General features: G+C 33.6%; 2 protein-coding genes across 3 annotated transcripts in view; both read right to left on the bottom strand.

The window, feature by feature from the left end:
* The window catches only part of LOC140447330 (para-nitrobenzyl esterase-like), a 32,123-nt gene extending 23,285 nt beyond the window's left edge, over window positions 1-8,838 (bottom strand). Inside the window, exons 1-4 of the mRNA XM_072539930.1 lie at window positions 8,687-8,838; window positions 5,647-5,805; window positions 3,497-3,622; window positions 763-910 (exon numbers count right to left, since the gene is read on the bottom strand). Of these exons, the coding sequence (XP_072396031.1) occupies window positions 763-910; window positions 3,497-3,622; window positions 5,647-5,805; window positions 8,687-8,743 (490 nt within the window). The 5' untranslated portion in view covers window positions 8,744-8,838. The remainder of the gene's footprint in view (window positions 1-762; window positions 911-3,496; window positions 3,623-5,646; window positions 5,806-8,686) is intronic.
* Window positions 8,839-10,308: 1,470 nt separating this feature from the next.
* LOC140447329 (para-nitrobenzyl esterase-like) overlaps window positions 10,309-18,938 on the bottom strand; it is a 32,190-nt gene continuing 23,560 nt past the window's right edge. For both annotated transcript variants that reach the window (XM_072539929.1, XM_072539928.1), the window contains exons 8-11: window positions 17,446-17,618; window positions 11,659-11,776; window positions 11,438-11,555; window positions 10,309-10,553 (exon numbers count right to left, since the gene is read on the bottom strand). In XM_072539929.1, coding sequence (XP_072396030.1) covers window positions 10,373-10,553; window positions 11,438-11,555; window positions 11,659-11,776; window positions 17,446-17,618 — 590 coding nt within the window. In that variant the 3' untranslated portion in view covers window positions 10,309-10,372. The remainder of the gene's footprint in view (window positions 10,554-11,437; window positions 11,556-11,658; window positions 11,777-17,445; window positions 17,619-18,938) is intronic.

The raw sequence follows: 18,938 nt of genomic DNA, 5'->3' as shown, positions 1-18,938 counted from the left end.
CGAAAAGTAAGTGGAAAGATCATTGTTGGCCATAGCGTTGACAGATAGGGTTATAAATGACAAAATTGTGGTGGTGTATAGGACATTAAAAACAGATAGCTAAAATTAAATGGAAGTGGACACATCGCTAGAGTAAAAGATAGTTATTAATTGCTAACACCGTGCAAATGTAGTAACGCAACTTTGTCCGACCTGATCTCGGTTAACTTTGTAAGTATTCAAGTGTAAGAATATTCAATAAAATATAAAAGTACCGTCTTTTGGAGAGTGCAACATAAAGAATCGGTTGCGTTAACGTAGCTAGAATTCACCGTCACATTATCATTTTTGAATGGGATTGTTCTAATTTTATATCTCTAAGTGAATATTTATCTAAAACTCTCATCCTATAGTTGATTAATTACAATATCATAAGCGATCAACAATTTGGAGTCATATAATGAACCATACTCCTCTATGAATCCAGAAGTACACGAATCACGAGTTGATCCTGACATCGCCTTTAATAAAACAGGGTAGTTTCAAACACTCAGTAATTGCTACACACTTTTTCACCTACAGCCTGGGTTAATGATCTATAGCTGTTGAGTTCGTGACTAAAAGAAATGTGACCGAAATTTTCCATCAATCATGCCCTCAGCAGTAGGTACTAAACTGGCTTCCATAAAATCAACTTGAAACGGTTGACTTATGATAAATATTTTTAATATCAATTTCTAATCTATTCTATATCTATTTTAATACATTTAAATAAATGCTTACCTAAAACTCCTATCCTATAGTTAATTGTTACAATTATAATATCATAATCAATTAAAAATTTGGGATCATAAATACTAGCAAGTCCACTGTTGAAACCTCCTCCGTAAATCCAGAAAAATACAGGTAATAACTCTTTATTGCTAGATTTCTAAAAAATATAACAGAATTAGTGTGAGTAATAAACAAAGATCCAGATTGAAATAAAACCTTGATTGTGGTTTATTGGCTGATATAAAGTTACTAGATGATATTTATCATGTTATAAATCCTTCGCGGGATTTATACATGTTCGGGGATATTCCAGCATTATCTAGAAACTAACCAAATATCCCAGAGAAAGAAGAAAATTTCCAAAGTAAATTTAAGACTACCGATAGACTACCTTTGGTTTTAGGCCCCAGGTTTTAGTTATAACTTGACTATAGTTTTAGAAGATTCGAGGAACCCTGTTGATTATGTGGTTAATATGGAATTTGAAATTTTGGTTTACCCTTAATTACTTATCCTCATTGGTTCTTTTTAGTTTCTTTATAGTATTCCTAAACACTTGACCTCTTATTAGTAAATGTTACTAGTTTAATTTAAAAGTGTCCACAAAGAAGTTCTCTTTTAGACACCAATTCTCTATATAATGAAGAGCGTATGAAATCTGATCCGCAACAGTACTGGAAATATTAGGCTATTACAATATCGTCTGCAAAACGCTGGATCCAAATTCATTAGCTGCTAAGCCCATGAAGCAAGTTATCAATGACTATATTTCATATTGTTAGTGACAATACTTTCTCTTAAGGGCACCCATTACTTCCTCAGGTTTTGACACCTTCATACGTATCTGTGTATATTATTCTACTCTGAAGGATCTGAACAATCCACTTGACTATTGTGTTGTTGATTTTCTTCCTCATCAGTGCACAATGTATTGATATCTTCTTCTTATGGTGCCCTATCCAAGTAGTAGATGTTGGTGACAATTCTGGCATACTCCTCTCGGTCTTGTGTGGCTCTAAAGAGTGTATGGGCATCAAGGTTTGTCCAATCCCTTATGTTTCTAAGCCATGAGTATTTCTTTCTTCCGATTCCCCGTTTTCCTTCTATCTTCCCTTCCATACTAAGCTTTAAGAACTGGTACTTGGAATTTCGAAATATTATTATATCACCCAGATAAGCAGTTTTTCTTCTTTTTATTATTGGCAGCAATTCTCGTTCTCTGTTCATTCGATTTATTACTCCGACATTTGTTGTATGATCTGTCCAGGGAATTTTAAGTAGTCTTCTAAATACCCTCATTTTAAAGGCCTCCAATCGGTTCATCACATTGGCCTTTATGGTCCAGGTTTCTACACCATATAGCAGTATAGAGTAAATGTAACCATCGATGACTTTGAGCGCGTTAAAGAATTCAAGTATCTTGGAACAACAATAACTGAAGACAATAACGGATCACAAGAAGTAAACAACAGGATCCAGGCCGGCAACAGATGTCTTTTGCCCTCTAAAACGGTATAAAATTGAAACAACTAACAAGACGTACGAAGATACAGGTTTATAAAACCATCATACGACCCGTTGTAATGTATGGAAGCGAAACGTGGACGATAACAAAGGCAAACGAAGAGAGACTATGTGTTTGGGAAAGAAATATCCTAAGGAAGATCTTTGGCCCTGTGCTGGATGAAGCATCAGGATAAGAACTAACAAAGAGCTCGAAGAACTTTACCCAGACGCCAACATCATAAAAGAAATAAAGTCCAGAAGACTCCAATGGCAGGACACCTCAGAAGACATTCTGATGAACGAACAGTAAGACTGGTGTGGGAGGAAGTTCCAACTGGAAGGAGACCACGCGGACGCCCTTGTCTCCGGTGGCGAGATAATATAGCAGGAGACCTAAGCACTATGAGCGTGGAGAATTGGATGGAGGTTGCTTAAGACAGAAAACAGTGGAGGCATGTTGTCAAGTCGGCTAAAACCCACGAAGGGTTGTAACGCCACGGAGTAAGTAAGTAAGTAAATGTAACATTTTACAAATCGATATCGAAGAGTTAAGTTAAGGCTGCTATTGCTTAGCAAGGTTCTCATATTAGTAAATGCTGTTCTGGCTTGCTCAATCCTGCTACGTATCTCTATGTCTTGATCTAGATCTTGAGTTATCCAACTGAAGTATGTATACCTATTGATGTAAGAACTCATTGTTGATATAAGAATACCTATTGATATGGGTATTATCAAATGCACCTTTTATGTCTAAAAATTCCGCCAGGGTGACATGTTTCGTCACCAGATTTTACAGGCGATTCTCCAAGCTTTGGGAATGTATTCCAGAACATATCTAGCTTTCTTTGGTGATTTCCGCCAGATGTGACACGGTCGCAAGTGAGTTGTAAGCTGCAAACACTCCCAAAATGGCTGCCGCACTTCCATTGGCCAATTTAACAAAGCGGCTGTCAAGTTTTCTTCTTTTAGTTTGTCATATCGGCTTGAGTTTTGACTTAGGGAATCAAACGTTGTAGTTCACCATTCAACCATTTACCATTTTTTTTATTATTCTTGTTTTACCTTAATATATTTGCTTATTAGGAGACTATACGCCAAATAATACAACTAAAGTGTTTATTTGCAAAAGCGTTATGTGCATTTAATACTGAGTCTTTAATTGAAATATAAAATAACACTTTAATTTTACAGGAGTGTAATTGGTGAAATTTTTACTATATGAATTACAATAACTTACCACTGGTCTATACACATTTACAATAAGGCAGTCCTCTTCAGATATACCATAACCAAACTGAGGGCAAGTTTTATTGTTAGAAGTTGCATTAAATACTCCTTCCCATGGTGTTTTTGGTATAGGAGGCTAAAAAATAAAAACATGTTATTAATATTTTTTATCTAGCTAATTGTAAAGGTTGAGGTGTTCTATTCTAAATCCAAATTAAGATAAGTAATCAGCAAAAGCTATTCTAGAAACTATTTTAGAATTTCAGTGTAACAGATACCATCAGGATCCAAACAGTCCAAAACGGGGGCGGGCGACTTAATAAGCCCTTTGCCTTCATAAACTCCACATTCACATCATCTTCAACAATGATCTTGGAATTTAATGATTCATTAGCCGAAGAGGATATTCATTAGATCGATATTGAAATACTAACGACGAAAGATTCAACCAAACGTGGATATTTTAGAGTTTTGGAAAAATTGCAGTGGTCTACCTCTTTTAAAAAAATAGCTAGCCGAAAATTAAATTTAATTGGTAGCTCTGCTACTTAAGAAAGGTTGTTTTCCTTTGCGAGACGGAGTAGGAAAGTGCTATGTTTCTGCATTGAAACTGCAAGGATTTATAGTTTTTAATTTTACTAAAGACATTTTTTAAGAGATTTCACATTTGATCAGTAATATTTTTAAAATTATATGTATAAAGATATCGTTAGATCTGAAGAGATAAGGAACGTCATATATATTGACAAAACAGCAAGAAAAACTAAGAAGATAGACAGAACATCGCTTACGATGCGAAGGGGAGACGCAGACGTGTTGGAACGGATTTTGACCTAAGGACTGGTTATTTGTTTGAATTCTGGCCATTCGTTAAAAACAGGAAAAAACACAAAGAAGTAAAATTGGTTATTTGTTTGTTTATTTGACACTTGACTCTCTTTCTGAATTTTAACCAGATAAGTAAAATTTGGAAAAGGTATAATATTTGTTAGTTAAAATAATATTGTGTTATTGTAAATTGCAGATTTATAATTTTTTATCCATCCACGCCAAGACCATCTGCACAAAACACAAACATCAAGTTTGATTGTAAATGGACCGAAAACGATTCCAAATTATTACTAGATTTATGTATCAAATACAAACGCAAAGTTTAGTACCAAATTGCTGTGGCTAAAAATAGTCCAACATTTCAATGATAATGGTAATATCAAAGTAACACCCAATAATTGTTTAAATAGTTGGAGGGTGCTTAAAAGGAATTACAAGAAATTTGTAGATAATCAAAACAAAACGGGTAAGTTTGTTATTGAATATGAATATTTATATTTTATACTAATGTACACAGTTGTAAGTAAAGGCCGTAAATAAATTTTGAGTGTGAGAAAAAAATTGGAAAAATTTTTAGAAATAAAAATTTATATTAACACCAAACACACCTGTCAAAAAGGACACCTGAATTAGAAAAAATTAGAATTGACAGAGTCAGTTATTATAATGAACGATCGGAAAGAAAAAAACTTCAACAAATCAGAATAAGAAATGATATAATTGAAAGAAAAAACAATATAATTTAAGCAAAAAATGATCCAATTGAAGAAAAAAATAATATTTGAAATCAGACAAAAAAGTTTCATTTCCACTACTGTAAATTTTGTGTGTAATGTTAACAACAAATACTATAAAAATAGTTCTGAAATACTTTCTCAGTTAAAAATTTAAATAAAACCACCAACGGACCAACTAAACGAAGAATTAAAACATGAGAATTGTTAAATGCGCAGGTCAGTCCAAACGGTAATAGATTGTGCCCATGATTCATGATACAATGAAAGAACAGTCCAGGAAAAAGGACATGTCTTTTCATTGTATCATGGATTGTGCCCGCGTACTGAAATAACGGTTTCGAAACCGTACGTTGAACGATCACAACTTGAGTTGGAGCGCCAAAGGAACGGTACGATGAACGGTCCATTTTCAGTTGGAACGCATTTTATCTATTACGTAGAAGCGTTACCGTACATTGTATGGTTTGGTTTCTGGGCGATTTGGAACAGACCTTACATAACATCACGATGTGGTCACTCTTTCTGGGTGGTCAGGACCTAGTGTTTATAAGAGAGAAGAACTAGTGTTTATTATCAATCTGTTATATTTTACCTGAAACCTGTTCTTGCCAGTGGGAGGTTCTGCATAAGGTATACTTTCAAAAGCCTGGAAGTCATTCCCTTCAAAACTTTGAAGGACATGCCCTCGCACTTTACTTCCTGTAGATAATGTAACTATTAAATCATCGGTAGTAGATACAGGTGAAGTTACCTACAAATAACAAAAAAATTATGATAAATATGATTATTAAGTTGGTAATTTTTACTATATATATTTTTATTACTATTAAGAATACCGCTTATAGATTGGAAATATATTTTTAATTTGACACAAGCAAGTAAAAAGATGTTCAAAAATAAATTAAGATAAGAAATTACAAAATAATCGTTTTACGATACTTCATTTACTAAAATTTCTTGTATACATTATTTTTTTTAAAATGTGAGTACGAAAAAAGAAAAAATATCCCTTGGCTTCTTTTACTGATGTTTTTATAGTATGTTGTTGTCCTTGTAGATTGGTGATTGATGTATTCTTCCTGTTTTGAGTGTTTTTCGTTTTTAATAAATAAAAAATATCAAAAAAATGTAGTGAATATACACAATACTCATATAAAAATATAAAATGGGAACTTTCTACTTTGTATATATTTCCCTAAGACATTGTTCTTATATCTATCTGTAGGAATTTGTTTCCTTCACCAGAACTACCCTGGCAAAATCAAACAGAGTGCTTAATATAAAACTATTGCCTCATCTTGTTATTGGTGAAGAGGCAATTTTTTAGCGGAGACCTCAAGACACGCTCGAATTGCAAAGCCACAAACCGGTTATGCTTCGGAGCAAACGATCACCTATTGGTAATATACCCTTTTAGAAAAATGTACTGAATATAATAAACCAGTAGCTTTAATATTTGGAGGCTATGAAAAGACTATCGGTATATAAATATAATTAAACAAATACTAAAAAGCTCAACAGCTAGTGTTAGAATGGGTAATCGTCATAACTCAGTAATTCCTGATACAACGTGGAGTACATCAGGGGCACACCATATCATCGAAACTATTCACTACGCTTTCGGAATATATAAATATGTAAAGGGAAAACTGACTGGCTGAAAATTCTGTATACAGCGAGAACTACGGCAAAGAGACACCGTCTCTCCAAAGCTATTCACGAAGCTTTTAGATCATACTTGTAAGAAGGCATATCTGAACGAGCATGGTATCAACATAAATGGAGAAAAGCTTAGCTACCTGAGGTTCGCAGATGATATTGTGCTAAAAGCTAATAAAATAGATGATGTCAAAGAACTTTTAAATCAGCTATACCTTTTCTCCCTAGAAGTTGGATTGAAAATAAATATATGTAAAACCCAAATGATAACAAATCTTGTAGTCAGCGAAGGCATATGCGTAGGAAGAAGATCCATAGACCAGGTAATGGCCTATAAATACCAAGGTCACGAGATTCGTATAGAAAATGATAACCAAACCGTTGAGCCTCTTCGTCGTATAAGACTGACTTGGGCATCCTTCGGCAAGTTGAACCACATTTTCAAATCGTCCGACATACCAATATGTCTTAAACGAAAAACCTTTAATCCGTGTGTTTTGCCAGTGTTGACTTAGGAGCGAAAACGTTGACTATGACAGGGAGAATAGTGAAAAATATCCGTGTGGCTCAAAGGGGATGTGCGAGACAAGATCCCAAACTGCCAGCTATGACGAAGATCAGGAGTGGCTAATGCTGTAGAGAGAATAGCAACACTGAAGTGGAACTGGGCAGGTCACTTGGCTTGAATGATAGATATCAGATGAACATAGCGGACACTGGAATGAAGACCAAGAGCTGATGCCTACCGAAGTAGAGCTCGTCCACCAACACGTTGCGTTGGACTGACGATCTTGCAATAGGAATTGGATGCAAATAAGTAAAAAGAATATTTAAAATATCGACCTGCATATTTAAATCGAAAATATTAAAAGAGTATAAGAAAGAATTATACACCGATTCAAATATCTAGGATACACAGTAAATTATAAGTGGAATCCTGACGTAAAGACTAAGATCCAAATTAAAATAGCAATATCTAGATTAATAAAAATGAGAAAGCTCTTAAGCAACCGCAACCTAAGCGTTGGCATCCTATGGCGAGCTACGAAATGTTACGAACTCCCTGCACTACTGTACTTTACGAAGTAGAAGGATGGACGTTAACAGTAGCATCTATTAAAATTTAAAGGCTTTAGAAATGTGACTGTACACTTACTGAGACTACCTTGGACAGACGTAATGCCCAATACAAAGGTATTGAGGCAAACGGGTGAAGAGATGGATGGTTGCTTATTTTTTTAAGTCTTCCCAATGGACACATATTTTGAATATTATAGTTTAGAAAAGGTTCAAACTGCAATTGGAAGTCAGTAAAATCAGTTTCCCAACATGGGCAATCTTTAATTGTGTTATTTGAAAGCATTTTGGAGCATAAAGACAATTTGAAACTGCTTAAATTTTTTCCGATTTTTTCTTCATGTTGTTATTGATATAGTTTCTTTTTTTAAGCGATCTGTTGTAATTTACCAATTGGTTTATTATACATCTTCCATTTATTTATGATATCCGCTTCAGAATTTTGGAATCCTGTACCAACTTGGAGTCCCTTGGTAATGTCTCCTATGTTAAGCGTGCTAAGTAATAATAGTTTGCGATTTAGTACCTCACAGTCCTGCAAAAAATGGTTGAATATTTCTGGTTCTCTGCAACAGAGTCGACATTAAAGAGTCTCATTGCAGGTGTTCCTTGACTATTGCATGTCTACTAAGAAAGCTTGTTATGCTTTTGCTAGTTATTTGCAGTACTTCAACCATGACTACCTCATGACCTTTAAATATGTATTTTCCCATGTGCTTGATAAGGTATACTTTCTCAGTGTCTGTTAGTTTTTCTTGGCATTTTCATACTAGCCTAGAGATTACTTCAGGGCTTCTAAAGCTATTTTTACATCGTGTTTAAGCCTTTTTTTTATGGACTTGTCTGCTTTACATTTTTTGTATAAAAGCTAAGGTAGAGAAAAAAACTATACTTACCCCTCTTTTGGCAAAATATATAATAACACAAAAAAACAGTAATTTTAGATGAGCCATGGTTTAATTTTGTAAACATAGAGACACAAAATGTATACACAAATCCACTTTTATACCTGTTTTTCGACTGTTATCTCAATAAAATTCGAACACAGATAACTTCTTTAATCAATAAAACATATAAATCATATTAACCTGTTGTGAATAATTATCTTGAAGTGAAAAATAATAGATTATATTTTTGTAGTAGTGTTATGTATTAAACTTAGCATAAATTTTATCCCTTAAGTGCAAACACCTGTGAATGCGAAATTTTTATCACATAAAAAATAGTAAAAAAAATCAAGTAGAGTGTTATTATATTATTAATCTTAATGGAATTATTATGATGTGTTATTATCAGTTGTATCTGAAATATTTCTTTGAATAGTAATACAAATAATAAACATTAGCCAGGTGGCTATCTCTCCACAGTTCATGTATTACAAGAAAGATTAAAAGAGTTTCTATTGCCCAAGATATCGAAAGATTTAAAAAAAAGAAGAAAGGGAGAGGTGCATAATGGTGTGGCAAGATTCATGAGACGAGATGAGAAGGGTGGCGCACTGGAGGAAGTCGCTGATTCCTAATCGAGAAGAGGGATGGACTGCGGGCACCGGCGTTTGGATTACCTCCTGACGCAGATACTCACAGGACATGGTCTGCTGAACATATTTGGAAAAGCAGAAAAATAAAACTCTACACTCAATGAATAAATCTCTAGAATCACACAGAAATGAAAAGAAAGTATATGATTATACTGGACCTTGAAAAACTGTATGCGTACCCCTCGACTTCATCTGGATCTGGTGGACGCATGAGACAGAATATCCGACTTAATCAAAGATGGCCCGTGATTTTCTTTTAATACCTGCAACTTCAGTACCTGATAAGATATTATTTTCTGAAGCATCATTAGTAATTAGAAAACATAGAAATAGGTTAAGTGAGTCAACCAGATGGTTACTTTGTATTAATTCTTGGTCAAAGGAATTAATATAAAGTAACAGTGATGTCAATGCTGTCAATGTATTATCAAAACTATCCATATGTCAAAGTTTATGTCATTAATTTGGTTTTTTTGTGTTTTAACCACGTTTTAGCACAATCAAGCTTACCAAATGCAAACTTTATGGCCGTTGGGTAGATTAAACAAAAATATTGATTAACCAAGGGTTACATGAAGCCGAACAACTAGCCCAGGACAGAGAAGGATGGAGGGAAATCGTGAAGAAATGGAAGGCATAAAAAGAAGACGTGAAAAAACTGTAAAGGTCTGATGGTGTCACCCATCCCAAAAGGAATTAGGACTGAGGAGGAAGATATATAATCTTTCTGGTGTCAGTAGTTTCTGGTGTCAGTATTTCTCCTGTTTTTTCTTGTAAATTTTTCGGAATTCAATATTTTCATGCAACTACTCTAAGTGGTAATAAGCCACAATTATTAATTTAAAATTAATTTAAAATGCCACAAGAAAATAGCTTCAGAACAACTACTCTAAGGCGATGAAATTCTACAAAACTGGACTATTACAGTGGTAGAGGGAATTTGTTTCCTATTTTTCTATTTTTACAATGATAAATCAATTAAAGAAAAATATTTTTATTCATTTATTATTTGTTTTAACTTTTTTATTACATATCATTCACCTTAATATGAGATGAGGGGCTCCCTTATAAAAGGATCTAAAATTGATTTAATTTCATTATATTGTCGAGGGTTTTCTTGGACTTCAAATGTCGAATCAATATTCAAATACTTCACAGATCCAGGTTTAACTTCTGGCCAAATGATTTTTTGCAGATCTTCATCTTCCACAGGAGTAGGGTTTCTGTAAACATAAGCAACATAAATAAACTATTAAGCAAAGAAAAAGATGGATAAATGAATACAGAACTATTAAAACTTATTGAATGACAACTCTATTACAAGAATATAACATCTCTTTATTTTTTTTTAGAACTTTGTATTAATGAAATGAGAGTTGGAATTTAAAAAAGAACTAGATGAGCTCTGTTGGCTTAAATGTTCTTACACAATCGCCCCTTAATAGTGTTCGCATGGTGCCGGACTGGTAATATTACTTTATCATTTACTACTTTTAACAAGCCAAATAAATAATTTTACCCTAAGTTAAATATAAACCATAGTTTTGTCTATTATTTAATAATATCAGTGGTAATTTGGAACTTTATTTCGCTTCCATTTTGGATAGTTTTTGTTTTGTTAATTAGATCAAAATTTTTAAAATACTGTTCTTGGAACATTTTTTATCTTTTACAAAACTGACCAATGGACAAATTCGAATTTAGTTATAATTTACTAAATATACTGCCTCTCAAACTACTCTCGAAGCTATATTTATAATCTCACTAAAATGCTACGATTCATCAAATAAGTGTATTGCCCTCTGCATAGAACAAAAACCTTTGACTTTTGAAAGCTGGCAAATATAATTTGAACCAAGGAAATGATTGCAGGCATTTCCTCAACACCTATTAGGCGATCTATAGTTTGCAGGAAGTTGAAAAAACTGTAATTAAGCTACTAATCGATATGTTTCACACTTATATACGATGAAACTATACAAATTCAGGAAATTAAGACTAATATGAGATTACAAATTAATGGACTAACTTGTGATTAAATACTATTGGTGATTTTAATACGCGAAAACCTAAAGAAAAGCCTAAGATATTTGAAGATAAAACTTACTGATATTTTATGAAGTTGGTCCACCATTTAAGTATAGGTTTGCGAAGGGATTCGTTGTGTGTATTACCATCGAAATTTACACCCCACATGTAATATAAATCGGCTGAATGTTCAACACCTGAAATTTGTTTACCTACTTGTAATTGTAATTTAAAATAAAATTTTTGTGGATACGGCTATTTCTATAAAAAAAAAAGTAGTTATAATGTAAACTAATATACCTGGGAAGGTGTTGCTCTTGTTATACCATGATAATTCATACATATATACAGGAACATATAGAGATGCAGTTTCAGCTTGACGTGCTATCGAACGACTAAACACTTCGTCGCTGGTATACTAGAAACAGATATATTGGCCATTAGGATCATTTGGGAATAAAATACATATCAGGGTGTCACAAAAAGTTTGATCACAAATTATACCACGATTTTTAGAGATAAAAATAAGTCGATTTGGCCCTAATTTACTTACATGAAAAGTTCACCTACAAAAAGTTATGGGGTATTAAGGTTACAAAATAAAACCGATTTTTTTAATATTGCTCCGAAACGGTTTAAAAAGTTTTTTTTATTGGTACCCCATTTTGCTTATTAAAAGTACGCCGTAGCGTACAGTAGACTCCCTCTTAACCGACCACCTCCGGACTAGAGCCTGGCATTAATCCGATGTGGAGGCATTTTCATGAGAAAAATTAAGTACATATATACATATATCAAACACATGTACAGGAAGGTGTATAATAATAAAGATCACGGAATATACAGTTGAAAAATACTATTTATTTTTATGTACATATATACATATTTAAATATTTTACAAACTTGTTTTAAAAAAATCGGCAACTTTCTTCTGTTTCTTGACATTAAGCAAATTTTTAAAAGCTATATCTCTCCATTTTTTAGAAACCAAGATGTCTATTGAAGATGACCCAGCTTGTTGTTCAATATACTTTAATGCCACCTCCATTGCAGCCCTCGCTTCGGTGTGGCCGACCTTTTCCTCTCCGCCAACATCATTATCATCAGTCTCCACATTTTCATAGGGCTCTTCATGTGTTGGTAGTGTAATTATTTCGTCGTCTGTAAAAAATTCGTTTTAAAGTTCCTCATCACAGTTCATCCATTTTTCAATATCTTCGGCCTGCAATTGAACCTTTTCGGATAACGTTTGGAGATCTTGAAGAATGGTTGTAGAATTATCTTCTTCGTGTGATTGTTGACACTCAACAAATTCCTCAATGTTGACCCAAAGTTTTCGCCAAGACTTAAAGAAAGCAGAAGCAGGAATTTCTTGGAAGACGGAAGCTAACATGTAAATTACATCCTTTAAGTTAATTTTTTTGATAATATCAATAAGATTGAGATCTTCACTTTCTGCGCATTGTAAAATTTTGGACAGTAATTTACGTCTATATCATATTTTCAAGCTTTCAATCTTTCAAGTTTTCAAGATGAGTTGGAGCATTATCCAGAAGTAGGACTGCTTTAGTGGGAAGATTTACGCTCTTAAGATGGCGCGTTACTCGATGGCAAACCATTCTTTAAATAGATCAACGCTCATCCATGCTGATTTTTGTGATCTGTAGAATACGGGGAGGGACGATGGATGTAAATTTTTAAATGCAGGCGGTTGAACAAACAGCAACTGTAATGTGCTCTTTATTCTTTTTAAATCCAGAAGCCAATTTTTCATGACTTCTCAAAAATGTTTTTTCTGGACACATTTTAAAATTGAGAACCGTCTCATCCATGTTATATACTTGTTCGGGTTTAAATTTTTTCATTTTTATAATTTCTACAAACTTGGAGGTAAAATCAGTTATACCTGAAGCGTCCGCGGACATTTTTTCTCCACTTAGGCGTGCATAATTAACTTTGTGACGTGCCTTCCAGCGAGTCAGCCAACCTTCACTTGCAATAAATTTGACTCCGTTTATAATTTTGCTGTGTATACATAAAGCCTTTTCCCTTAGAATCGGGCCGCTAATAGGTGTACCCCTTCGCCGTTCTTGAAGGAACTACAACCAAAGAGCTTCATCTTCTATCTCGAATTTCGTTTTTTTTAGTGCATCTAGTTTTTAGATTTTTATCTGATTTCATTTCGGCGCAGACATCCTCAATTGAACGCCGATCCCTTCGCCAGTCATTTACTGTACTTTTTCCCACATTCAACTCTGAACAAATTTTCTTCGCCGATTCACCTTTGTCGATCCGTTTAAGCGCACTTAGACGTTTTTCCATCGTCACAACCACACGTTTACGCTTTTCACTAATTTTCGCACAAGACGAATTCAATCCTCCTCGAAAGCAAAAACAGAACTGACAACCGGGGGCAAGAGACGATCATCAAGGGGCGCTTATGATCGTCTCGTACGCAAAACAATAGGAAAGGGGAGTGGCAGGTTAATAGGACGGCCGGTTAGTGCGGGACTGGTTAAGAGGGAGTCAACTGTATTTAAATTCAACTTCAAATTTCAAATATTGATACTTTCGTTGTTTAAATCAGAGGAAATGGTGTTTAAATTAATACTACCGACATTCTCGGAAGCCAATGGGAACTCCCAATAATGTTCATTCTTCTTTTAAGCAATATACAACCAGTAATAACAATTAATCTGATGTGACAGATTGCAAATTAATTTTTGTTTTTCTAATTTGCATAATAACGAAAGGTATACTGGTGTACATCACAAATTCAACCATTTTACATTATTAGCTTTTATTTCAATTTTTTGTAGTAATGATACATGATTTTAAATTGTACCAATAAAAAAAATAGCGTAAAATATTCGTGGACAACTGGTCTTTAAAACACTTGCTCTATTACACTCCGGCTACGCCCTCGTGCTCGAAAAATCGTGCGTGTTTTAAAGACCTCAATATCCACTTATACTTTAATATATTATTATGAAAATTTATATTATGTATTAGAATGCCAATAAAACCGAAGTACCGAAAAAATATTTTTCTTGATTTTTCTGAATGTTTAGAAGATCTCCAAACATTGTCCCCTATCCTTTTTTACAGTACAATATTGGAATAAAAACGGGACGTTATTGAAATGAAATACGTATTCTATAACTTTGTTATCTGTTAGTGTTAGAGCCATTTAATAATTTAATAATCAAGATCTCAAGAAATGTATTGAGTCTAGCAAAATTTGATGGGTTTGATATTATAAACCACATTTTTTAACGTAAGACGACTCAGAATTTTTTTATTTAGGTTCATAATTATGGGCAATGGTTATATTGTAAGCGGCAGTCCGAAAAGATCACTCAAAGAATTGGGCCTGATCCGACGTCACGGTGAACGATTACATTATATTTTATCCTCCTCCTCTATCTTTTCTCCTTCGTAAGAATGGCGTCATGTAATTTGTTTGACTTTTTCTGTCCAATTATCTTTCTCTTGTGCTCTTGTGCATGTTGTTTTGCTTTGGAGAATGAGTAACCAGTCATGTCCTTTATTTGGGCCGACCATCGTACTGGAGATCTTCATCTGGATCTTTTATCCGCTACGTTACCTTCAACTATCATTCACTCCATGCCTTCTCTTCTTCTAGTTATATGTTCAAAATATCTCAGTATATTTTGGTTGAAAGTTGTGATAAGTCTAGTTTTTTATGTTAATTTCTGTTAGAATTGAGTTACTTGTGCGATGGGCGGTCCATGGTATGCGCAACATTCTAGGGTAGACCCACATTTCAAATCCCATTATACGTTTTGAATCGGCTTCTTTTATTGTCCAAGTTTCTGAAGCATAGGTGGCGATAGAAAATATCAATGCTCGAACAAGGCGTAATCTTGTGTTTTTTGTGATGTCACTGTTCTTCCAAATTGTTGTGAGTTTGGCTGTTGCCGATCTGGCCATTGTGATGTGTCGAAGGATCTCGTCTTTGCATCCTCCACAATAATAACGGAGCCTAAGTAATTACATTGCCTGACCCTGCCATGTTCCTTTTCTCTGCTTGGTTTTTTCTAATTCTATCGATGATCATCACTTTGGTTTTCTGCATATTTGCAAAATTATTTGATTATTGGTCATCAGCATAACGTATGTTTTTGATTTTTCTTCCTCCTATCCATGCTCCACCTTGCCATTCCTCACAAACTTGACGCATAATATGTTCACTATATATATTTAATAGAATAGGGGATATTATGCATCCCTGTCGAACTCCAAATTTTAATTTGAAGTTTTTCGAAACCACATTATTAACTCTTACATTAGCAGTATTATTTACATATAGTTTTTGTAATAAATAGATTAGATGATGCATTTTACGATCTCGAAGGCCTTGGAATAGTCAACAAGCATTAATATGTTTCTATGTTAAACTCTTGAGATTTTTCGATAATTTGACGAATACTAAAAATATGTTCTCTTGTTCCTCTACCTGGGACGAATCTACATTGTTCTTGGGGAATTTGTAGTAAGAGAATTGATTTTAGTCTTTCACTGATGATGGTTAGAAGTACTTTTTCTCGCGTGTGATATCAATGCTACTGTACGGTAATTACTGCAATCTGTCGGTGAACCTTTTTTATTACCTTATTTATAATATTTTATCACCGTGTCGCAATTTAATTATTTTATGTACGATGTTATTTAAAAGATCCCAGAAATAAGCTTTTCGTTATTTGGGTAACCAACCTTTTGTATTTTATTCTGAAACTGATTTTTTAGTTAATAATCACTAAACGATTTCCCGAATCGCGTCGAATAATTTTTTTAGGCTTACGTAATTTTTCAAAAAATGCTTCCTTTTTGAGTTATTTGCAATTTTTTGTTGAAAAATGCTTCTTGGGATTATTTTTCTAGAAAACTACCAAGCAAATTGCATTTCTACAAAAACCTTTATAATCTTTAAACCTTTAAGTATAAGATAGAATATTTTCACAAGAATAAATGGATTTTATCTAATAAGCATTTAGCATGATTAGCATATATAGATAAGCATGAGGGGTATGTCTTATAAAAGTGTGCAGAACGGTTAAGGAACAGTTACCACACCCCTTTCATTTAACAACTTAAAAAATTACTTCCACAAGACCATTCCAAACGTAAAAGATTTTGTGATTGAATTAAGAAGAAAATAGACGGGGTAAACTTTAATAAAGAATATTTTATTCATCGACGAAGCAATCTTTATAAGAAATGAAGTCACTAATCATTACAATACTCATGTCGGGGCCGACATAAATCCTAATTGTAAAAAAGTGCGTCACCATCAGACTAATTTAAAGTATACGTTTGTGCTGGAATTTTCAGTAGTTATTTAGTAGGGCCAGCACTTCTTCCCAATAATTTAAACGGTCAAAATTATTTATCATTGTTACAAAAGATCTGTTTCTCTACTTGGAAGATGTACCGTTGGCTATCAAACAAAGTATGTGATTTTTGCAGGATGGAGCTCTAACCATTGTAGCGAGAAAGTTAGGGTATTTGTATTTCAACAATATCCAGCACATTGAATAGGAAGGGAGCTGGATGCTTAAATTGAATGAGCACCGCGCGGCCCAGAATCCAATTGATTTTTGTTGCTAATGACTTTCTACAGAAATTTAATTTTTCAACATAGTCGGTATTCATTGTTGAAAATATGTAAAGCCTGGATATAGGAAGGGAGAGGTCATTCTGAACAATTTTTTAATTAAATTTCTTTGTTTTTTAATCCTAATTGAAAGTTAATAATAAACTTAATATTTGTAGAAATGCAATATTGTATTTAAAAAAGTGGCTGTATCTTTCAAATGAATAATTTTACCAATAAATACTAACTAAAAAAACTTAGCTTAGTAAAATAGCTATTTTATTCTATTGACGTCCCGTTTTAAATCCAATATTATATTACAAAAAAGTTGAGGGGAACTATATACAATATATAGTTATAGGTAATATAGATATTATATTACAGAAAAGGTTTGGAAGGGAAAAGGACTAATTTACTTCTTTTACGACTAAAGAAATGCCATAGATTAATTTATGAGACAATTTACTTACTTTAATAAGTGAAAATGTGTCTTCTTCAAATGATGAGTTGGTGTAGAGACTTTTTAAAGCCCTACCAACATATTCTCTTGCTTCTTCAGCTACATTTAAAGATGCTGATATAATTTCCTTTGGGTTTTCATCATAAAATATTGCTCTTTGTTTAAACTGATCACTACTAACATCTGAAAAATATAGATTATGAGTCTGGTCGTCAATGATGTGGGTTTTATATGTTCTTTACACCTATTTATGTTTTCAAAAGATTTGTAATAAAGCTTGAATGTAACATTCTATTGAGTATACTCATACGTACTCAAGGCTAAAATATTTCTTCTTCGTTTCCTTCTTCCTTCTCTTTATAAGCAATTCTGCTTGTTCATTGGCGGATTAATACCTCTATGGAAGGTTGTCACTCCATCTTTTGCGCAGTCGTCCGATACTTCCTTTGACACGAGTCTTCTCCATTCTCCTTATGTGGTTCTCATTCTTTTCCCTCATTCTTTTTTTCTATTTTGTGTCCATTTATTTATACACTGTACTTTGCATTTTCTTCTAATGTCTTCACTTCTCTTACGATCTCTTAGCGTATTTCCTGTAATTCTTCTCAGTACTCTCATCTCTGCCGTTTCCAGTAGCCTTGTGGTTGTGTCGGGTCTTGTTTCTGAGGCATATGCCATTATTGGTCTTACACTGGCCTTATAAATTCTGGACTTCATCTCATTGTTAATGTGTGTTCTTCGCCATATAGTGTTATTAAGGCATCCTGCCATCTATTTGCTTTTGTACTTGATCTCTCACTTGTTTGTCCAGGTCTTTATAACCGAAAAGTGTAATTCCAAGGTATTTTATTTCCATTACTTGTTAAATACTGATGCCACAAATTCTATTTTACATCTGGTTGGTTCTTTGCTGACTACTATTGTTTTAGTTTTCTAAGATGAGATTGTTCATATTAAATTCTTTTGCTCTTATGTTAAATCTGTGGACCAGTCTTTGCAGACTATCGTCATCTTGAGCTATCAATATTGCGTCGTCTGCGTAACAGAGTATTTTTATTTTTTTGTTTCCCATTCTGTATCCTTTTCCTTTGCTTTTGATGATTTCATCCATGATTAAATTGAAGAGTATAGGGCTCAATGAGTACCCTTGTCTTATGCCGCTGCCTATTTCTATAGGTTCTGTAAGTTGTTCATCTATTCTGACTTCAATTTTGTTGTTTTGGTAGATGTTTTCGATAGTTTTTATAATATTTATAGGAACTCCTCTATTATACAGAAGATGGATTACATCTTTGAGTCTTACTCTGTCAAACGCCTTCTTTAAGTCAATCAGACACAGAAATCCTGGTCTATTATACTTTAGTGATTTCTCGGTAATTTGCTTTATAACGAATATTGCATCTGTACATGATCTTCCACTACGAAAACCCTGCTGTTCATCTGTTAAACTTATCCTCTGATTATTACTATTTAATTAATGTTGTTAAATGTTCTGTCATTGCT

This window comes from Diabrotica undecimpunctata, chromosome 8 (genome assembly GCF_040954645.1).
Source record: "Diabrotica undecimpunctata isolate CICGRU chromosome 8, icDiaUnde3, whole genome shotgun sequence".
Taxonomy (NCBI): Eukaryota; Metazoa; Arthropoda; class Insecta; order Coleoptera; family Chrysomelidae; genus Diabrotica; species Diabrotica undecimpunctata.
This window is presented reverse-complemented; position numbering and strand designations above follow the sequence as displayed.